This window comes from Mesoplodon densirostris, chromosome 17, assembly GCF_025265405.1.
Source record: "Mesoplodon densirostris isolate mMesDen1 chromosome 17, mMesDen1 primary haplotype, whole genome shotgun sequence".
In the NCBI taxonomy this organism is placed as follows: domain Eukaryota; kingdom Metazoa; phylum Chordata; class Mammalia; order Artiodactyla; family Ziphiidae; genus Mesoplodon; species Mesoplodon densirostris.
The window spans coordinates 11,453,130-11,477,499 of NC_082677.1; the positions used below are offsets into that span (position 1 = coordinate 11,453,130).

At 35.5% G+C, this 24,370-nt stretch overlaps 1 protein-coding gene across 2 annotated transcripts in view; it reads left to right on the forward strand.

The window, feature by feature from the left end:
- Window positions 1–24,370, forward strand: part of NBEA (neurobeachin) — a 610,373-nt gene that overhangs the window by 508,391 nt on the left and 77,612 nt on the right. For both annotated transcript variants that reach the window (XM_060080316.1, XM_060080317.1), the window contains one exon: window positions 22,122–22,262. In XM_060080316.1, the coding sequence (XP_059936299.1) occupies window positions 22,122–22,262 (141 nt within the window). The remainder of the gene's footprint in view (window positions 1–22,121; window positions 22,263–24,370) is intronic.

A 24,370-nucleotide genomic window follows, 5' to 3' on the forward strand; every position in this document is an offset into this window, starting at 1 on the left:
TTAGCCAACATCTTACTGAGAGTCACACAGCTGGTTAAAAAAAAATGCTAGCAATTGAATTTCAGTATGGTTGCAAATATAGTAATTGTTCCAGTGAACAATTATTTGAACTGAACAAAAATCTTTAACCATTTACTATGTGCAAGTAAGTATTCAGGCTTAGGTAGATATAAGCACTGTAATTCATAAGGCTTGCCCTCTGGAAGCAAAATTAAATAAGATAAAAATTATTCTTATTTTATATAATAATATAATTATTAAAATTAAAAATTTAATAAGATAAAATCATTTTCTGCAAAAATTAAATAAGAATATACTATATTTATAGAGAACTACATGAAAGGCAATAAATAGCAGTTAGGAACAAGAACTCTGGAGCTAGACTGCCTGGGTTTAGATCCTAATTCTGCCACTTACTCGCTTTGGGGCCTTAGACAACTATTTCACTGCTCTTTACCTTCGTTTCCTCACCTGTATAATGGGGACAATAATAGTAGGGTTGTTGTGAGGATTTGATGAGTTAATAAGTATAAAAAACTTAGAAGAGTACCTAGCATATCAACATTATCTATGAATATAAATATAATGCAGTAAATCATCTATATGTGCTATATACTTTGAACTGTGTTTCAAATTTTAAATAATGATCATAAATATATGCTGCTATATCTGTAATGGAATTAGAATGGTATGAATCTTTTACATCAATTGCTAAGGTTGAGGTGTAATCTTTGGGTGTAGAAAAAACCAAACTAACTTATCAATATGAAGGTGAAAACTGTTAAACTAGTTCTTTAACAAAATCTTATCTACACGTGTTTTATTTAACATTAATTCAATAGGCACTATGTATTAGGCACTACTATATATATATATATACACACAATAACATGTATAGTGTAGATTCTCAGGTAGCATGATACGTAGTCTTAAAACCTCATAAGCTAACTGCCACTGTAGCTATTTTAGGTTATTTGTAGAACAGGGAAAAAGGTCCTTTTTCTTTGAAATCAACCGGGACATCATGGTGAAAGGAAGCTTACAGACCAAAGTTCCCTTCTTCCTCCATTTGTGTGTTCATTCTTTCAGTCGTTCATTCAGTCAACAAATATTTATCACACACTTGCTGTTGTATGTCAAGCACTGTACTAGGTGGAAGAGTGTACAGGAGTTAATAAAACAAACATATCTGAGCCATCTTGGAAAAAGTCCAGTCCAGAGCTGAGACAAAAACTCAGATAGTTACCAGAAATCTGGGAGGCCTACATTATGACAGTAGGTGTAGTGGGGACTGTAGCAGATTGGAAAATGCAAGCTCAAGTACACTAAGACATTTGGACTCCAATGTTCTTGAAACACTAACCCAACCAAAGAAAATATGGCCTTCATTATGATTAATATAGATTATATAAGGCATATGGTAAAATATTTGCTAGTAATTATAGATTTTTAGTTTATTCTTGTAGAAAAAATGAGATAAATTAAATGAGGAAGTCACTGTTTCTAAAGTAACTAGAATATGTAAACATTCTTCAGGTTTTTAAAGTTGATCTATTTAATCTGTATGCCTTTTGGCAGAACTTTTCCCTTTCTGACCCACATGTGCTCTCCTGATTTTATTTAGTGTTAGATAAATAGAAGACGTAAACAGACAGCCTAAATAAATTAGGCAACGTGAATACTAACTGTGCTTTTGAAAACATAGAGTCCTTCATGTTGTGAACATTTGAACCCATGGTTCTCTAAAGATAGATAGCTTTTCTTCCAATTCTACTATGTTCCATGCTTTTGCAATTTGTTCTTTATTTTCTGTCAGAATAACATGATAGGAAAATGGTAGCAAATTAAAGCCTCTTGATGTGTTAATAAATTACTCTTGCATTGTTCCCATGCTTCATTGAATTTCTTAATAGGAACTTCTTACAAATGGGCTAGAAACCCAAGACTGTACTGATAAAAATCATTAATAAACAAGTTTTTAATGTATGAAAATATATCATATTATATGCCTAATGGGAAAAATGACATTTGAAATATAATAACTGGAGGGAAAAACTGCTAATAATGCAATATTATTATAGAGAAGAGATGACCATTGAGAAGCACATGAAATTCTTGTAGTTACAACCAGTACTACAAATGAAATTTTTAATGGAGAGTTTGGTAATCTTCAGAAACTCAAGGAAGATTTGGAATATTTTAATGATGTTATTAACCAGAAACATTCTAAAAGATCTCCAATAACAAAATAAGTTTTTCCTAAACAGAGATTAGGAGCCAAGTAATAATTCCTATCAGTGAGTAATTCTAGATTTTGTCTTAGTAAATAACATTTGGAGCCCCAAATAATTTTTATATTCTTTACTGCATAAAAGTTAAGAAGTTAAGAAATGTACAATCCTAAACAAATTGAAAATTTCTTCTCTTTCTTTATAGCTCTGCATTAAATTGGCTTTATGAATTCTAGTTATATCAGGACTTTTGAATGAATATTTCAGACAACCCAGCTTGAGCAATTGGCTGGAACAATAAATCAATATCATTGGTTCTCACAGCTAAAAAATTCAGAGGAAGGTTTAGTTTTCAGTCAGATTTATTTCCGGTGATGCAGATAATGCCACCAAGCAGAGTTCTTTCCATTGTTCTTCTCTGCCTTCCCATCTGTGGACTTCATACTCACCCTCTGCTGGATGGCCTCCAGTAGCTCCAAGCAATCCCCCTTTAGGAGCAAAATGGCTGCCCCAGTTCCAGACCTCACATCATACTATCCAAAGAAAGAGAGAGCATCTCACCAAGTAGCTCACATAGAAGACAAAAGAAACTTTCCTTTCCCAGAAATCCCAAAAAATGTCTCCTCACGCACTAGGCTAAGAGTTGACCGGAGGAAATTTGGATTCCTGTTTCCGAAAGAAACGGGGGTTAGTTGGTGAGCAAAAAACAACTCACTATTATGAAGTGTCAAATATACTGTATCTGAAAGTTTCTTCTTTATAGTTTCTATAATCTAAATAATAGCAAATAAATTACAGGTTTGTATACACATAGCTACCATGTAAAAGGAGCTTTGCAAGGTGCTAAGAGGACTTTAGAGTCCTGACTATCAAGGAATGTTCATTGGTTATAAAGGGAAAAAAATAATAGGCAGTAGGTTGTTTATTACAGATATATAATTATAATATATGACATTCAATGGAGTCAGAGATAAATTTACCATAATAAATTAAGCTAATCAGGCTTAAACTTCAAAGCCCCTCAAGTTTCAGGGGCTTCTTTTTATCCCTTGCCCCTTATTTTATGGTCATAGTTTTATGCTCATTTTCTTAAAGAACCCCTCTCCTACGAATTGCTTGTCTCATAAAACCCAGATCCACCCTCAGTGCAAAGGAAGGAGCTGTCTCTTCAGGAACCCTGGATGCTTCACTGAAGCAAATGAGAGGGGTACATAAGGGTTTTAGACATCTAGCTACTCCTGGATCTATTTCTTCCCATATCTGATCTAGGTCCGTAATTCAACTGTTACATGCATTTTTTATGTACTTCCCCAAAACGTTCTGACAATACTGACAAAGCAATGGCTTTCTGTTTCATTGTAAGCAGCATCTAATACTTAACAAAAGCATGTTGGAAAAATTAGTAGCAATATTTTTATAGTATTACGCTGATAAGAACCAAAAATGAGAAACGAAGTAAATAAAGATAATGTCTCTGCCCCAGACATACTTTCACTAGGACTTTGATGCCATGGACAGGATTGTGATATGAGCTGGAGATGGCTTTCTTGCTCTTCACAAAGTCCCTGCTACAGTCAGGGCTACAGCAAGCGTTCAGCTCTCAGTTACAGAGGAAGGTGAATCCTGGAGGTTTCTGTTCTCTGTATTGGATGCTGGGAAAGGTTAATCCTAGAATTATCAGACCTTTTCAGTTTTCCTCTATGTGTATCAGTATTAAAATTGAGAGGAAAAAAAGGAGAGGTAGTAAACAGAACATGAAAAGAATGTCAGCTCTGTTCAAATGTAGCTCTCTCACCTGCTGTACAGACTTAGGCATGTTTCCTAAGCTCTCTGAACTTCTGTTTCCTCTTCTTTAAATGGAACACAATAGTATTTACAAAATAGAGTTGTTGTGCCTAGTGGAGGTAAGGCACCTAGTATAATGTCCAACACACAGTGGCATTCAGTGACTGGGGGCTACAAAACAAAGTTCCGTAATTGTCAGTTGACAGTTCACCATCTTTGGTGTGATTGAAAAAGATCAATTGAACTTTCTTTTAATAAAATTAAAAGCAACAACTTTTAATAAAATATAAAATATTTTTCATGCAATAAATAATTCCTTTTTCATCTCTTTATAAATTACCAAGTTACCAAAATCTTAAACATCAAATTATTGAAGTTAAATTAAACATTTATTGAAACTGGAGATGAAATATTTATTTAGATGAAATATTTATTTAGATGAAATTTATTTAGATGAAATATTTTATTATATTTATAACATTCTTACTCCTTCCTTCACCCATTTAACTGAACAGTTGAAGAGCACAGGAGCAATGAAATTTCCTTATCAGTAAAATTTATTAGACCCCTCATTTGATTAGACATCACAAGTTCAAGTTTTATTCATTACATGTACAGGTTAGAGGTCATATGTATTGTTTGACATGCTGGACAGCTAATGAAACAATCTGTCATTGACTTATCTTTTCAGTACTCAACCACCAGTGGGTGTAGAGATTTTTCCCCCAATTTATGTAGGTTTTCCTCATGGAGATGTGATTTTGTGGTGAAATCTATCTTAAAACATGATATATGCTACTGCTTCAGTTATTTACATACGCTCATATGAACTTTACTCTGAAATTACAGCGGTTACGTGACTTTGACATGAAGCACAGCCCCTTGCTCATTAAAGTGTAAATGGAATTTTCCTATTTCCCAGTCATGCCCTCTGATAAGTGAAATAGTTTCATCACAAAGCCAAGTCTTACTAATATTGACATGAGCGTAGGACATCACACACACACACCCATTCACTGAGTGGAAAAAACATGTTTTGTTAACACAGGAGTTGTTTGACTGACAGATGATGATAAGCATAACCATTTTCCCAAATTATTATGCCACTTAAAAAAAGGAAGTGATAATGCCTTGAGGCTTGGAAATGTGATAATGCAAATGGATGCACTGAAGTGTGAATACTCTCAACCGTCCACCCTTGATACAGCCAAACGCCTGCATACCACGTAGAAAAGGGTTTACCTCAACTCGGCAATGTGATGCAAGTTTCTACAGTCATTTTACCTTTCTTTCTCATCATAAATTAACAATATCTAAAATGAAATTAGTTTTATTTGCTTTAATATATAATTTACCTAATGCTTTAGTTTTAACAACAAAACGTGAGGAACGGGCAAAACTACTAAGTGTATTGGTAGCTGACTCTGATGATATAAAACTTATTAGAAGACAAAAATGTGGATGTATAAATTTAATTATATACCATCTGCCAAAACACCTACTGCCAAATATGAAATTTTTTCTAACTATATGTTGAAGGTCGCCTTAATGTAGAACCCAACTTGAAAATCGTTTTTGTTAGACTGGCTTCTATTGCAATGCTGAAGGATAAGTGCTATTTTAAGGCAAGGTATAACTTGGCAAAATCTGGATACTGTTTTAAACTCATGGAATAATCCAAGCTGAGGGCATAATTTGCAAGGGGGGATATGAAAAGGGCACCAATTTCAAAATTGGATTTATTTAAATTAATAATTTTATTCATTCACTTATTCTTTCATTACACAAGCATTTATTGCACAGCTACTCTGTGCCAGTCACTGGAGACAAAAAGACAGTAAGAACTGGCCCATACCCTGAAGAGTTTACAGTCATTTTTAGTTTACTATAGAAAGGAAAAGGGAGCCTGCCCTGTGCGCTTTTGTTTTACCCGCCACATGTCACATCTAAAATATAGCATCATTGTGGCAAAATTAGACCAAAGTCAGTTTCCTTTAACCTTGCTTCCCAGCTGAAGCGGAATATTCAGCAGTGATGATCTTGAAGCTAATTTATAGGCTTATCATTATCCTACTACTTAACACTTAGAAAGCTTTTAGAACTGACAAATGAAGATTTAAGATACTTTATTTTATTTATACCTCCATTGTTTTTTTGTAAATATGCTTTATTTTATTTATACCTCCATTGTTTTATGTAAAAATGGTTACTTTTCACTAAGATATTTAAAGCTAATTTTCTTAGGAATTTTTCTGGGATAATGATAACAATAATAGCCAACATTTGACATGTATTATTACATGCAAGGCATCGTGTTAAGCATTGTACATAGATTTTCTCATTTTATCCCCACAACCCTATGATGAATTGCACTAGTTACATAGGTTCTATTTCTTTTCATTTCTTACCTATTATTTCTCTACAATCGTTAGGTAGAATATACTTTTTTTTTAAAAAAGCCTAGTGATTAAGTTATCTCCTAGATGCCCTCCACCTTTCCTAAATGCCCTACACTAAGGACAGTCATGTCAGATATGAGCAGAGGCAACAGAAATGCCTGGAGTGAGCCACTCTACCTCTCCAGAGATTTTGGTTCTACATGGAACTGACATACCTACTAACGTGCTCATAAATTTTGCTAATCAAAATGCAACCTTGGCTCAAAGTTTATCTTTCTTCATAGTATAATTAATTGTGTTTATTCATCCTATGAAAAAGTATTAAAAGAAATACACTCAGGGCCTCCCTGGTGGCGCAGTGGTTGAGAGTCCGCCTGCCGATGCAGGGGATACGGGTTCGTGCCCTGGTCTGGGAGGATCCCATATGCCGCGGAGCGGCTGGGCCCGTGAGCCATGGCTGCTGGGCCTGCGCGTCCGGAGCCTGTGCTCCGCAGCAGGAGAGGCCACAGCAGTGAGAGGCCCGCATACCACAAAAAAAAAAAAAAAAAAGAAAAGAAATACACTCAATTATAGCCAACAAAATATAATTCCTACACTTCCTTTTATTAATGCTTCATTACTTCAGGCTCCATTTCTTAAGAATGTATGTGGAAACTGTGTTGTGATTAGCTGAAGTTCACCTGATGATGAAAGGCCATGTTAAGCAAATTAATAGTGTGCATAAAATTGCAAAGGGGAGATTTAATCTATTTAAGAGAACAAAATTTTCACACATTTTACAAACATAAATTTCCAAATTAAAAGGATTCTTATCAATAAGAACAACCTAAAACATAAGCACCATATGTTTTAAAATTTGAATTTGAAAGATTTGAAAGATTTGTCTTTGTTTTTATATTCAATTTTTATCTTATTTTGACTTTTTATTATAAAATTTTTCAAAAGAAAAGTACCAACAATAATTAATACCCACTTACGCAGTGCCTAGATGTTACAATTATTAACATTTTAGCTTTTTTGTTGTTGTTTTACTGAAGTGCTTTAAGGTGAATTAAAGATATCATACTTTATCCTTAAATCCTTTAGTATGAAAAATACATTTTCCTACATTACCAGAATACCATCATCACACCTAATAAAACTTATGGTAATTCCCTAATATTGTGTAACACTGTGCCCATAATCAGGTTTTCCCAGTTGCCTACCATATGTCTTTAAAAAATTGGTTTGTTCAAGCCAGGATTCAGTCAAGGACCACACAGTACATTTTTTTTGAAATAAGCAATTTATTTTTCCTTGTCCTTTTTAAAATTGAAGTATAGTTGATATACAATATTATATTAGTTGCAGATGTACAAATCGTGATTCAAAATTTTTATAGCTTAATTCCATTTAAAGTTATTATAAAATATGGCTATATTCTCTGTGCTATACAACATATCCTTGTAGTTTATTTACTTTATACCTCTTAATCTCCTACTCCTATTTTGTTCCTCCCCCCTTCCCTCTCCTTACTGGTAACCACTAATTTGTTCTTTATGTCTATAAGTCTGCTTCTGTTGTGTTTTATTCGTTTGTTTTATTTTTTTAGATTCCACATATAAGTGATATTATACAGTATTTGTCTTTTTCTGTCTGACTTATTTCACTAAGCTTAATACCCTCCAGGTTCATCCATGTTGTTGCAAATGATGAAATTTTCATTCTTTTTATGGCTGAGTAGTATTTTATTGCGTGTGTGTGTGTGTATATATGTGATATATATGTATATATGTGTATGTATATATGTGTGTGTATATACATATATATGTGATATATATGTGTGTGTATATATATGCGATATATATGTATATATGTGTGTGAGTGTATATATATATATATATATATATATATATCTCACATCCTGTTTATCCATTCATCTCTTGATGGACCACTTAGGTTGCTTTTATATCTTGGCTATTATAAATAGTGCTCCTATGAACATTGGGGTACATGTATCTTTTTGAATTAGTGTTTTTGTTTTCTTCAATTTCTACCCAGAAGTAGAATTGCTAGATCATATGTTAGTTCTATTTTTAGTTTTTTGAGAAACCTCCATACTGCTCTCCACAGTGGCTGTATCAATTTACATTCCCGCCAACAGTGCACGAGGGTTCCCTTTTCTCCACATCCTCACCAACAGTTATTATGTGTGTGGTCTTTTTGGTGATAGCCATTCTGGTAGCTGTGAGGTAATATCTCACTGTGGTTTTTTCTTTTTTAAAATTAATTATTTATTTATTTATATATTTTTGGCTACTTTGGGTCTTTGTTGCTGCCTGCAGGCTTTCTCTAGCTGCAGTAAGCAGGGGCTTAGTTGCAGTGTGCGGGCTTCTCATTGTGGTGGCTTCTCTTGTTGTGGAACACGGGCTCTAGGTGTGTGGGCTTCAGTAGTTGTGGCACGTGGGCTTCAGTAGTTGTGGCTCGTGGGCTTCAGTAGTTGCAGCTTGCAGGCTCTGGAGCGCAGGCTCAGTAGTTGTGGTGCACGGGCTTATGTGCTCCGTGGCGTGTGGGATCATCCTAGACCAGGGCTCGAACCCATGTCCCCTACATTGGCAGGCGTATTCTTAACCACTGCGCCACTGGGGAAGTCCCTCATTTTGGTTTTGATTCATATTTCTCTGATAATTAACGACATTGAGTGTCTTTTCATGTGCCTGTTGGCCATGTGTATGTGTTTTTTGGAAAAAATCTCTATTCAGGTCTTTTGCCTGTTTTAATTGGGTTATTTGTTTTAATATTGAATTGTATGAGCTTTTTGTATACATTGGGTATTAACCCCTCAGTCATATCAGTTGCAAATATTTTCTCCCATTCCGTAGGTTATCTTTTCAATTTGTCAATGGTTTCCTTTGCTGTATAAGTCCCATGACCACATAGTATGTTTGATTCTTATGTCTCTTAAATGTCTTTTAGGTTAAAATAGTTTCTAACCACAACCCTTTTTTTTTCACGATAGTGACTTATTAAAGAAACCATGCCAGCTCTCCTGTAGAATATCTCATCTTCTGCATTTGTCTTTTTTACCTCATGTTGTCATTTAACTTATTTAAATGTTTGATATGTGGCAATTCAAATATCAATGAAGATTGATAACAGGAATTTATATTTGGAAATATATGATATTTATTGTTTGCTAGCTAAAATATAAAGCTACCATACTTATTAAACTTTATGAAAGTTAAAATGTTCACATTTGAAGGATATTCCTGGGTCATATAATTTAAAAAGCCATCTAAAATTCTATACACGGGATAAACCAAATAGTAAAAAAAGGTGATGGAAAACTAAAGATTTCCACTATTCTCACTCCCCAGAGACAACTATTATTATAGTTTCACGTATATTCTGCAAAAATTTTTCTCTGAATATTTAAGCAAAAGTATATTACATATACACTATATAAGATTTTTAGAGAAACATTGATAATGCTAAATGATGCTGGTTTTGCAACTGGCTTTTTTCAATCCTAGTACTAGTCATGATAATTTAATATTACTCTAGTGCATTCTCCACAGAACTGTTGGAGGTACCTTTGTAAAGCCTAACTCAAATCTTGTTTCTTTCCTGCTTAAAACCATTTAGTGACTTTCCACTGCACTTACCATAAAATACGTTTCATCACTCTGGTCTACAAAGCCGTATGATATGCCTCTACCACTTTCTCACCTCATCTCATAAACTCTTCCTGTTGTCTATTACGCTTTAGTCACACTGCTTTTCTTTCTGTTTCTTGAACATACTATCATGCCCCCCTTTGAGCCTTTGCACTAGCTCTTCCTCCGTTTTGAGGAAGAGAACCCCCAAAATTTCTTATGACTGGCTTCTTCTGGTCATTCATGTCCCTGCTCAGAGGTTCTTGAGAGATGCCTTCCCTTTCCACACAGTCGCTGCTATCCTATTACTCTGTTTTAATTGTCAACAGAGCACTTATCGCTGATAGTTTCTCATTTACCAAATTGCTTATTTATATTTTGTCTGTCTCTGTCTCTACAGACAGACAGAAACACACACACACTCATACACACACATTATCTTAAATGCACAGATACACACCTACATTTAAACGCAAACTTCATGAGAACAGTGACCTTGTTTATCTTATTTTAGGGGATAATTATAGGCATAATTTCTGACACATAGTAGGCACTCAATATTTATTGAATTAATGTATCTTGGAATTTTTTTCTAATCAGCCTTTTTGATTAGCTGCATAATATACAGCAGTGTGGGTGTGTCATCATGTAACTAATCCTTTATTGGAAATTTAGACTACTTCCAGTTTTAGTTTGCTTGGTTTTTTGCCATTTCAAGCAATTCTGTGAAAAATATCCTGCATCTTATTCTTTCCATATTATAAATTCCTCAGAGTGGAATTACTAGATCCAGACAAAGCATGTGCATATTTTTTAAAATATTACCAGTTTTCCCCACAAGAAATTTATACCAATTATATTCCTACCAACTGTATTATGAGATATCATGTTTGTTACACCCTGGCCAACGAGTATTACGAACCAATAATTTTTGACAACCTAATGAATAAAAATAATCTTTGTTTGACATTTTAAGAATTTCTAGTGTACTTCTGATCTTTGGTTCCAAGTAATAGAAAATCAACTTAAACTGACTTTAAAATATAAAGTTGTTTTGGCTTATATCACTGAGAAATACAGAGATGGGTCAGTTCAGGTAAACTGGATCCAAGGGCTCCCCAGTGTTGTGGGATGCAACATATCGGTTACTTTTCTGCATTGGCATCATTCTCAGTCCGGCTTCTCTATGTTATAGCAGTGATGCCTTTGTAACCCCACCAGAAACAGAAAATCCTTCTTTCCCAGGTAGTTTCAGCAAAGTTTCATTGGAATAACTTGAATCATGTGCTCATTTCTGTACCAATCTTACTGGCCATATAGATAGAATATGCCGATTGACATGTCTGGATCACATAACTACCCAAAAGGTCTGGTAATAGAGTCAGCCCATCTGAACCAGGTAGACCAAGAATAGGGAAGGAGTGGTTCACAGAGGAAGAAGGAATAATGGATGCTGAACAGAAAAAGAAGAGATACCATTACATTGTATGAGCCGGTGATATTTTTCCTAGATACTACATACATTTCATTCATTTTTCTGTGAATTGCCTGTTCATCTCATTTGCTTATTTAATTGGATCATTCCTTGGTTTTTACTGATTTTTAAGAGTTCTTTTTTTTAAAGGAAACTAGCTTTTTATCATGTGCTATAAATATTTTCACTATATGTTGTCTTTTGATTATGCCTAAAAATTTTGTCTAAAATTTCTATATGGAAATCTAAAGTATTGTACAATCAGATCAATTTGTCTTCATTCATTCAGGATATATGACGCATCTAAAAAGAGCCAGGGTACTGTATTAGGAACTGAGGGTGCAGGGATGAATAAAACATAGGGCATTCCCTTGAAGAGCTTATCTTCTGGGTAAAAGAAGTTATAAACTTGCCTAACTGTTACCAGATGGTAACATGTAGGGCTTCACAGATGAAATTTGAGCTGCTTCTGGAAGAATGATTTGGAACTCCCCGGTCAGATAAGAGAGGCAGGGAATTCACTTGAGCACAGAAGGGTCTATAGGTATGATTTCTATTTTGTCGTAACAGAGAATTTTAAGAATGATATTATGTAGCTCATGACTGACAAAACAAGAAAGGCAAGAATTCTTGAAGCTTCTTCTAAGGATTTCCAAGCCCTCAGTTATTATAATGAAAGATAACAAGATAACCTAGATATGTTAGAAGCTCGGATGTGTTGAGTGTTGAGCTAATAATTAAAGCAATACTCAGAAGCCAAACAAATCCATCAGCTGTACCCAGCTTCAAGCTGTCTAGCACAAAGCTTCAGCTGGTTCTGTAAAATGTACAGCAATCAGCCACCAATGTGATCTTGATTTGACTTTTCTTCATTGTCTTCATTTATAATGTAAGGGAGTTGGATTACTAGGCCTGTAAGGTTTGTTCCATTTCTGAGGATCCGTGATGGATGAGGAATCTCATAGGCAGCTATAGAAGAAATAAAAATGACATCAGGATCAGAATTTCATATTTAACAATGAAAAAGCAATGCAGTGTTGTGGAAAGAGTAGAGACCCAGGCACCCGTTTTCTTGTCATGAAATCAGGTTCATAATGAATGCTGTGTCCACCTCAGAGACTTTTGAAAATCAATCCAGAAAATGGATGTGAAGACATTATCTTATACATAGTATTATTAGCAGTTGTAGCAACAACAGTGACCTCTTGAACATTTTTTAATGTATAAATAGAATCCTAATGCCATGAATATCATAAGCATTTTCAAGTTTTTTTGATATACTAGAATTCAGTTTTATTAATATTGATTTATTTGGACCTCTGATTTTCCCTTGAAAACCCTTTTTATTCTTATAATTTCTAATCTATTTTAATGGCATTGACCATACCTCAGGTGAATCCACATTTATGTTTTATTTATTTACTGAAATCAACTCTATGCTCAGATTTTATATTCTCTAGAGTCCTTTTAGTGTCTCATATAGTACCATTTACCCAATAAGTATTTTTTATTTAAATAATTTTTGTTGTTCATTTTTACCTATTTTATTTAATATACATATATATATATATATCTGTTCCATATGAAAGAACTGATAAAACTTGTAAGGTTTCATGAAATAGAAAAACATTGATGGATAAAGGCTAAGAGAACAGAAAGGGAAAGAAAATAGGAAAATGAAACCAAAGAAAAAGTTGGCACTCAAAAATATATACTATAATGATTCTAACCAGAATTTTTCAAAGTACCGTTTAATGGACACTAGTTCAATAGCATGTTAACAAGAAAACAAAAGGAAGAGTGAGGTTCTAATAAAAATAGATAGATAGATAGATAGATAGATAGATAGATAGATAGATAGGTAGATAGATAATTATATCTATTTGGATCCCATAAGAAAATATGTCATCTGTGATGAAACTCTCTTTTCCCAAAAAGATATTTTGAAGTATTTTTTCCTTTGAATGATTTATTTCCTCTTGATTGAAGCAAAATAATAGAAAAATAATAAGTACAAACCAAACTATTTACATTTGTTTTATAAAATTTATGTCTAAATGCATCAGATGAAAATTCAAAATTAGACATGTATTTTAGGAAGTTACTCATGGAGGCTTCTATAGGCTTTAACGCAGGACAGCTGTTTCCTACAAAGTATTATTCTGTAAAACACTCCAATAAAATGACTTTGATGAAACTTGAGTAAAATAAAAAGTGTAAATATTTATTTTATCCCTTTTCCAGTAGTTGAGGAGAAGCCTGGAAAAGATTAGAGGAAGGGCCATGAGGCCCTTTGTGGGGTTTTGTTTTTGTGGGGTGTTGCGGAACAAACAGTATCAGGTAAGGTCAATCCTGAGGGATTGTGCAGACATTTTATGCATGTGAAAGATCTATGAGCATATTCAAGACAGAATAAAGTACTCAGCATTTTAAATGCTTTGAAAAAATATATACTTATAATACTGAATTAGAAAAACACATTTTCACATCTAGAAAAGTATAAAATATATAGGCCATTTTAAATGAAAAACTTACTGTATCAATTCAGTAACAGAACTCACATTCATTTCATTGTAGTAATTATCCTTTTATCAAAAAAGTAATTATATTTGTTTGAAATATTATTGATATTTTATGTGACATTTAATGAAATTACATTGCCTTTTTATATCCAAGTAAAACACATTTGAGAGATAGCCAGTGATATTTAACACAGAATAAAGTTTAAGCCTTGCAATATTTAAAAAAATATGTTTAAACCAGAGTTTTAAAAAATTAAATAATTAAATTATTTAGTCTGTTAAGTTATAATTAAGTTTAAGGAAAAAGAACATAATTTATAAATAATTTTAATATTCAGGATAAGGATCCTTGCAAATAAGAGTTTATTACGGAAATTCTAAGAGACTTTTAACTGCTGACATCATTGTATTGTTTGAATTAGTCCCCTGAGACCAAAAGAAAAAGCTTACAAGCAATTTATAGATGAATTTTTCTCTCTTGTGTAACATTATTTGTCTCCCATTGAAACACATTTTTCTTTTTTTTTTAATTAATAGATCTTTATTGGAATATAATTGCTTCAGAATACTGTGTTAGTTTCTGTTGTACAACAAAGTGAATCAGCCATATGTATACACATGTCCCCATATCCCCTTCCTCTTGAGCCTCCCTCCCATCCTCCCTATCCCACCCCTCTACGTCATTGCAAAGCACCGATCTGATCTCCCTGTGCTATGCTGCTGCTTCCCACTAGTTATCTATTTTACATTCAGTAGTGTATATAAGTCGATGCTACTCTCACTTCGCCCCAGCTTCCCCCTCCCACCCCGTGTCCTCAAGTCCATTCTCTGTGTCTACATCTTTATTCCTGGCCTGCCACTAGGTTCATCACTACCTTTTTTTTTTTTTTTAGATTCCATATATATGCATTAGCATACGGTAATTGTTTTTCTGACTTACTTCACTCTGTATGACAGACTCTAGGTCCGTCCACCTCACTACAAATAACTCAATTTCGTTTCTTTTTATGGCTGAATAATATTCCATTGTATATATGAGCCACATCTTTATCCGTTCATCTGTCGATGGACATTTAGGTTGGTTCCATGTCCTGGCTATTGTAAATAGTGCTGCAGTGAACTGGGCATTGTGGTACATGTCTCTTTTTGAATTATGGTTTTCTCAGGGTATATGCTCAGTATTGGGATAGCTGGATCATATGTTAGTTCTATTTTTAGTTTTTTAAGGAACCTCCATACTGTTTTCCATACTGGTTGTTTCAATTTACATTCCCACCAACAGTGCAGGAGGGCTCCCTTTTCACCACACCCTTTCCAGCATTTATCGTTTCTAGATTTTTTGATAATGGCCATTCTTACCAGTGTGAGGTGATACCGCATTGAAGTTTTGGTTTGAATTTCTCTAGTAATTAGTGATGTTGAGCATCTTTTCATGTGCCTCTTAGCCATCTGTATGTCTTCCTTGATGGAATGTCTATTTAGGTCTTCTGCCCACTTTTTAACTGGATTGTTTGTTTTTTTGATATTGAGCTGCATGAGCTGCTTGTATATTTTGGAGATTAATCCTTTGTCTGTTGTTTCACTTGCAAATATTTTCTCCTGTTCTGAGGGTTGTCTTTTTGTCTTGTTTATGGTTTCCTTTGCTGTGGAAAAGCTTTTGAGTTTAATTGAGTCCCATTTGTTTATTTTTGTTTTTATTTCCGTTACTCTAGGAGGTGGGTCAAAAAAGATCTTGCTGTGGTTTATGTCAAAGAATGTTTTTCCTATGTTTTCCTCTAAGAGTTTTATAGTGTCTTGTCTTATATTTAAGTCTTTAATCCATTTTGAGTTCATTTTTGTGTATGGTGTTAGGGAGTGTTCTAATTTCATTCTTTTACATGTAGCTGTCCAGTTTTCCCAGCACCACTTATTAAAGAGGCTGTCTTTTCTCCATTGTATGTTTTTGCCTCCTTTGTCATAAATTAGGTGCCCATATGTGCATGGGTTTATCTCTGGGCTTTCTATCCTGTACCATTGATCTACAGTTCTGTTTTTGTGCCAGTATCATACTATCTTGATTACTGTTGCTCTGTGGTATAGCTTGAAGTTGGGGAGCCTGATTGCTCGAACTCCGTTTTTCTTTCTCAAGATTGCTTTGGCTATTCGGGGTCTTTTGTGTTTCCATATGAATTGTAAAAATTTTTGTTCTAATTCTGTGAAGAATGCCATTGGTGATTTGATAGGGATTGCATTGTATCTGTAGATTGCTTTGGGTAATATAGTCCTTTTCACAATATTGATTCTTCCAATCCAAGAACATGGCATATTTCCCCATCTGTTTTTGTCATTTTTGATTTCTTTCATCAGTGTTTCATAGTTTTCTGAGTACAAGTCTTTTGCCTCCTTAGGCAGGTTTATTCCTAGGTGTTTCATTCTTTTTGTTGCAGTGGTAAATGGGAGTGTTTCCTTAATTTCTTTTTCTGATTTTTCGTTGTTGGTGTATAGGAATGCCAGAGATTTGTGTGCATTAATTTTGTATCCTGCAACCTTACCAAATTCATTGATTGGCTCTAGTAGTTTTCTGGTGGTATCTTTAGGATTTTCTGTGTGTAGTATCATGTCATCTGCAAACAGTGACAGCTTTATTTCTTCTTTTCCAATTTGTATTCCTTTTATTTCTTTTTCTTCTCTGATTGCCATGGCTAGGACTTCCAAAACTATATTGAATAAGAGTGGTGAGAGTGGCATCCTTGTTCCTGATCTTAGTGAAAATGCTTTCAGTTTTTCACCATTGAATATGATGCTTGCTGTGGGTTTGTCATATATGGCCTTTATTATGTTGAGGTAGGTTCCCTCTATGCCCATTTTCTGGAGATTTTTTTATCATAAATGGGTGTTGAATTTTGTCAGAAGCTTCTTCTGCATCTATTGAGATGATCATATGGTTTTTACTCCTTCATTTGTTAATGTGGTGTATCACATTGATTGATTTGCATATATTGAAGAACTCTTGCATCCCTGGGATACATCCCACTTGATCATGGTGTATGATCCTTTTAATGTGCTGTTGGATTCTGTTTGCTAGTATTTTGTTCAGGATATTTGTATCGGTGTTCATCAGTGATATTGGTCTATAATTTTCTTTTTTTGTGATAATCTTTTTGTGGTTTTGGTATCGGTGATGGTGGCTTTGCAGAATGAATTTGGGAGTGTTTCTCCCTCTACAATTTTTTGGAAGAGTTTGAGAAGGATCAGTGTTAGCTCTTCTCTAAATGTTTGGTAGAATTCGCCTATGGAGCCATCTGGTTCTGGACTTTTGTTTCTTGGAAGACTTTTATTACTGTTTCAATTTCATTACTTGTGATAGGTCTGTTTATATTTTCTAATTCTTCCTGGTTCCGTCTTGGAAAATTGTACCTTTTAAAGAATTTGTCCATTTCTTCATGGTTGTCCATTTTATTGGCATATAGTTGTCTGTAGTAGTCTCCTATAATCCTTTGTATTTCTGCAGTGTCAGTTGTGATTTCTCCTTTTTCATTTCTAATTTTATTGATTTGCATCCTCCCACCTTTTTCTTGATGAGTCTGGCTAAGGGTTTATCAATTTTGTTTGTCTTCTCAAAGAACCAGATTTTAGTTTTATTGATCTTTGCTATTGTTTTCTTTGTTTCTATTTCATTTATTTCTGCTCTGATCTTTATGATTTCTTTCCTTCTACAGACTGTGGGTTTTCTTTGTTCTTCTTTCTCTGGTTAAGTGTAGGGTTAGATTGTTTATTTGAGATTTTTTTTGTTTCTTGAGGTGAGATTGAATTCCTATAAACTTCCCTCTTAGAACTGCTTTTGCTGCATCCCATAGGTTTTGGGTCATTGTGTTTTCATTGTCATTTTCTATGTATTTTTTAAATTTCTTCTTTGATTTCTTCAGTGGTCTCTTGGTTATTAATAGTGCACTTTTAGCCTCCATGTATTTGTGTTTTTTACAGTTTTTTTCCTGTAATTGATTTCCAGTCTCATAACATTGTGGTCAGAAGAGATGCTTGATACCATTTCAGTTTTCTTAAATTTTCCGAGGCTTGATTTGTGACCCAGGATGTGATCTATCCTGAAGAGTGTTCTGTGTGCACTTGAGAAGAAAGTGTTTTCTGCCACTTTTGGGTGCAATGTTCTATAAATATCAATTAAATCTATCTGGTCCATTGTGTCATTTAAAGCTTGTGTTGCCTTATTTATTTTCTGTTTGGATGATCTGTCCATTGGTGTAAGTGGGGTGTTAAAGTCCCCTACTATTATTGTGTTATTGTGTTGATTTCTCCTTTCATAGTTGCTAGCATTTGCCTTATGTATTGAGGTGCTCCTATGTTGGGTGCATAAACATTTATAATTGTTATATCTTCTTCTTAGATTGATCCTTTGATCATTATGTAGTGTCCCTCCTTATCTCTTGTAACAGTCTTTATTTTAAAGTCTATTTTTTCTGATATGAGTATTACTACTCCAGCTTTCTTTTGATTTCCATTTGCGTGAAATATCTTTTTCCATCCCTTCACTTTCAGTCCTTATGTGTCCCTAGGACTGAAGTGGGTCTCTTGTAGACAGCATATATATGGGTCTTGTTTTTGTATCCATTCAGCCAGTCTGTGTCTTTTGGTTGGGGCATTTAATCCATTTACATTCAAGGTTATTATTGATATGTATGTTCCTATTACCATTTTCTTGTTTGTTTTCGTGAGTTTTTTCTTGTGTTTCCTGCCTAGAGAAGTTTCTTTAGCATTTGTTGTAAAGCTGGTTTGGTGGTGGTGATTTCTCTTAGCTTTTGCTTGTCTGAAAAGCTTTTGATTTCTCTGTTGAATCTGAATGAGATCCTTGCTGGGTAGAGTAATCTTGGTTGTAGGTTTTTCTGTTTTATCACCTCAAGTATATACTGCCACTCCCTTCTGGCCTACAGAGTTTCTGCTGAAAAATCAGCTGATAACCTTATGGGGATTCCTTTGTATATTATTTTTTGGTTTTTCCTTGCTGCTTTTAATATTTTTTCTCTGAATTCAATTTTTGTTAGTTTGATTAGTTAGATTAATATGTGTCTTGGTGTGTTTTTCCTAGGGTTTATCCTGTATGGGACTTTCTCTGCTTCCTGGACTTGGGTGACTGTTTCCTTTCCCATGTTAAGGAAGTTTTCAACTATAATCTCTTCATCTGTTTTCTCAGACCCTTTCTTCTTCTTCTTCTGAGACCCCTGTAGTTCGAATGTTGGTGCATTTAGTGTTGTCCCAGAGGTCGCTGAGATTGTCTTTAATTCTTTTCATTCTTTTTTCTTTATTCTGCTTCTCAGCAGTTATTTCCACCATTTTGTCTTCCAACTCGCTTATTTTGTTCTTCTGCCTCAGTTGTTCTGTTATTGATTCCTTTTAGTATATTTTTCATTTCAGTTATTGTGTTGTTCACCTCTGTTTGTCCTTAGTTCTTCTAGATCTTTGTGAAACATTTCTTGTATTTTCTCAATCCGTGCCTCCATTCTGTTTCTGAGATTCTGGATCATCTTTACTATCATGACTCTGAATTCTTTTTCAGGAAGATTGCCTATTTCCTCTTCATTTATTTTGTCTTGTAGCTTTTTGCCTTTTGCTCCTTCATCTGTGCCATGTGTTTTTGCTGTCTCTCTCTCCCTTTTATTTTTTACTTTTTTTTTTTTATGAGTTGGATTGTGTTCCTGTCTTACTGGTTGTTTGGCCTGAGGCTTCCAACACTGGAGTTTGTAGGCTGTTGGGTAGAGCTGGGTCTTGGTGCTGAAATGAGGATCTCTGTGAGACCTCACTCTGATGAATATTCCCTGGGGTCTGAGGTTCTCTGTTAGTCCAGTGGTTTGGACTCAGAGCTCCCACCGCAGGAGCTTTGGCCTGACCCCCGGCTCGTGAACCAAGATCCTGCAAGCTGCATGGGGTGACAAAAAAAAAAAAAAAAAGAGAACAATAACAAAGTAAAAAATAAAATTAGACTAGGAAGCTAACAGATATGTTAGAAAGAATATAAAAATAAAAATATAGATGAATCAACAAATGGAAGGTACATCAGTACCAGAATGGTAAAAAAAGAGGAGGACGGAAAAGGAAAAAAAAGAAAAGAGAAAAAAAAGCGGGGGGGAAAGACCTTGGCTGTGGAGGGCAGGGCCTAAGCAAGGGTGATGTTTGGGTGGTGGGCAGGGCCTATGTTTAGGACCTACAGGGCTGGAAAAGGTCCTGGGGGCTGTGTTGGGTGGGGCTTAGGCTCAAGGAACAGAAGGGTCCCAGTCGTGCCCCCTACCCCTGGTCTCAGAGGGCCGGGGCACCTCACCTGGGAGCCCAGCAGGCTTCCTGGTCTCGAGTGGGTGGGGCTGATGCCCTCCTCTCCTCTCCTGCTCCTCCCAGAGGGCCCCTCCTGCCTGCCTCTTCTGATCTCTCTCACCTCCGTCCTATGCCCCCAGGACCCACGCAGCCTCAAGGGGGCTTTGGTGGGGGGGGGGGGGGGGGTACCAGCCTGGGAACTCAGCAGGCTCCCCGGCCCAAGTGGGCCAGGCAGTCACCCTCTGCTCCTCTGCCGCTCCTCCCGGAGGGTCCCTCCCACTTGCCTCTCCTGATCTCCCCAGCCTCAGGGGTGCCAATCCTGTCTGGCCTCCACTTCTCCTCCCCCTCTCAGTCCCCCCCACATCCTACTGGTTCACTGGGGGGTTCCTCCTGTCTCCTTGGCCATCAGGGTCCCCCACCAGTGGCCAGCGGGCACCCTAGCTGTGAGGAGACGCTAACTTGGTGTCTTCCCACACCGCCATCAAAACACTAATTTTCTACTACTTCCTTGTTAAAATTAAGCCTTGGGGGGAACTTCATAGTTAACTAGTAATATTAAATTTTGAAATAGAGGAATTATATATTTTACTGAGTATTCATCTTTTGTTTTCTAAGAAACATTTATTTTTTATAGTATACAATCTAAAACAAAATAATGTAGCTATTAGGTATTATATTAATGGATTCCATATTCCATTAAACCAAAATCAGGCAAAAACTTAAGCTAAGCCAGTTTGCTATTTGAAATTGTGAGGACTATATGCTGGAAAATCTTAATGATTAGGTGTGCTAGGAAGTTTGAGACAATGATCAAACTAACACATGCTTTGTTGAAAAAAATACATATAGTATCTTGAGCATTTTACCATGTGCTCCACTGTAGGGATTAACATTATAATTGGTAGTGTGGTGGTATAGATAAGACAAGTGTTAGTGGCCTTAACAAAATGCTTTCCAGGGAATCTGAATTGTCTGGATTATTTCCATCAGCCTTAGATTTGCAGTTGAACTTAATAGAAAGGATACTTGCCCCATCTGTATAATAACAGAATGGGACTAACATTCCAACAGGGTTTCCATATAAGTGACTATTGTCCTTCACACTCTGGGTGACAGCCTATTAAGACAAAGTTTCTCTAATATGGTTGTCACATGGTCAACTGCTACACTTTCTCCTCACTGGATTTCCTATGATCAAGCTAAATGTTCATTATGGTTGTGGTTAAGTAGGCAAAATAACATCAAAATACTGGCTTTGCCTTAACAATTTAAACTGAATCATCTCTGGTAATCTAGTTTATGGAAACTTTTAATAAAACCTAGAAACCGGGGCTTCCCTGGTGACGCAGTGGTTGAGAGTCCGCCTGCCGATGCAGCGGATACGGGTTCGTGCCCCGGTCCAGGAAGATCCCACATGCCGCAGAGCGGCTAGGCCCGTGAGCCATGGCTGCTGAGCCTGCGCGTCCAGAGCCTGTGCTCCGCAACAGGAGAGGCCACAACAGTGAGAGGCCCGCGTACCACAAAAGAAAATAAAAACCAAAAACCTAGAAACCTTGCATACATAAATCATCTTCTTGAGTGAATTTTAGCAAGTGTGGTGATTATCAAAATCAAATATCAATATCAAAATCAAATTTGGTAAAAATAGATACAAAATAATTTATTTATATTCTATGGTTAAAATGAATTCATAGTAAATACTTTCAGGTAAAGAGTTATAGTATTGAATATCTAGTATGACTGTATTAAACACAATGCTTCTTTTTCTCTTTTTATAGCCGATTGGTGCTTTGAACCCAAAGAGAGCTGTGTTTTACGCAGAGCGTTACGAGACGTGGGAAGATGATCAAAGTCCTCCCTACCATTATAACACACATTATTCAACGGCAACATCCACCTTATCCTGGCTTGTTCGAATTGTGAGTGCCTTCATTAAGTTACAGTTTGCTTTTAATATCTCGAAGTACTTAACGTAAGGAAATTAAATAAAAATCAAATATATGTATTTGTTTTAAACAAAGACTAGAGACCAGTGAAGTAGAGATCCCAAACTCTAGCAAAACCTGAATCCTTTCTGTTAATGAGTTGCCTTATTTACAAAAGTGGGTTAGAAAGATAGATTATTGTGAGTTTCTTAAATGTAAACCATTTATAAAAGGTACCAAACTCCTGAGTGCATCCTTAACACCCACTGTTTCCTTTCTCACTGATTGTTACAGGCTGGCACTCTCCCCAGCCTTCCCAATCTTGCTTCTGGGGTAACATATTTTAAAAACAGTTTTCTAAATGTTATGAAGACTACTTTCTCTTTCTCCTAAGACATAAATATATTCAAGTCTCTGCAATTTTTAAAATACATACCTACATATATACGTACATACTTCCTTCCAGCCCCTACCCACCCTGCAGTGACTTTCCACGTCTACCCCTGTGTAGTCAAATGTACTAGAAAAACAACCTCCACTGTCTTGTTCTGCACTGTGCTTGTCTCCACTTTATCACCTGCCATTCAATCTTTAGCCTGCTTGATTTAGGTTCCACACCCATCACTTTACTGAATTGTCCCTGTGGAGGTCAGGGGTTATGTGGCAGAGCTTCATGGTATAGCTGAAGCATTTGGCACCATTGCTCACTTCCTCCTACCTGAAATTCCTTCCTCTCATGGCTCCTCTGACAATATGTTCTCCTGGTTTCCCTCCTGTCATCCTAACTGTCCTGCCCAGTCTCACGCTCAGCTTTCTTTTTCTCCATATTTCTATTCCCCAGGATATTTCTACGTTCTTTAGCTGGACTACATCATTCAGTTATAAGCTAATGACTTCCAGCTTCTGTCTTCATTGCAGACATTTCTCCTGGGCTCCTGACCTATATTTCTAATATATAAATATATTTACTTATTTCTATATACTACTAGATTTTTCTACCTGAACACCTCACAATACGATAAACACCATTTCCAAAAATGAACTCCTCATAAACCTGCAGGGGTGCCTACTGATTTCTTATCTAAACAATCGGCATGATCTTGCACCCACTTACCCAATCTAGATATTTTCTCTATTTTATCAGCCCTTACATCCAATCTGACATCACATCTGATAAGTTCTACCCACTGCAGTCTATCTCCTTTTCTCTATTGAGTCTGGCACTTCTTAGTTCAGGTTCCCATTATTTCTCATCTAGGTCATTGCAAAAGCTCTTAGCAAATCTCTCTGCCTTTAGTCTTGTGTTCTCCAATCTAGTCTAGCTAAGACCAATTACTGGAGTCAGATGGTCTGACTTTTTTTAAAAACTATAAGCGACTGGGGAGTATTACAGAATGCTAAGTCAAACCTCTAAGTCAGTGCAATCAATAAAGTTTTCTTCTCTTACCAAAACATACTTCAGACCATTCTGTTGCATGAGGCTGATTTGCCTCAGAAACACATTGATAAAGCAGCACATGAAAATGTGCATACACAGGAATGCATCTCCTATTTTCAAAGGTATTTTTTCCCACTGCCTGAATGACAATTTGGTTTGGAGATCTTTCTCAAGCATTCTCTCCATAATGGGGAGAAATTGAACTTATTATAACTATATAGTATGCATATGTTTTAAGTAACTTGTAAATCACTGATAGAGGATATACTACAAATAATTACTGTTATCAAAAAAAAAGTTTGTCAGAATTAGGATTCAGTTTAACTGAACACATATTTTATATTTTTCATAATCCTAAACCAGCATAAGAAATAAAGAAGTTTAGATTAACTATTCTGTAAGAAAACAAACTCAAATCTTATTTTTAAAATACACTATGTAATTATAAACTAAAGGAAAAGACATAAAACTTCCTTTTTTAGACCAAAATTGTTAGTCTAATTTGTTGAAAAATTCACCTTAACTGTGTGAACTTGTATCCTTTTATAAAAATGTTTCTGAGCCAGCAGTTTCTTAAGAAATACGTTTTAACTCTAATGCTTTTTGAGTATAAGATCTATTTCTTTATTTTCTGTTAATTTGGGGGAGATATTAGATTTATACA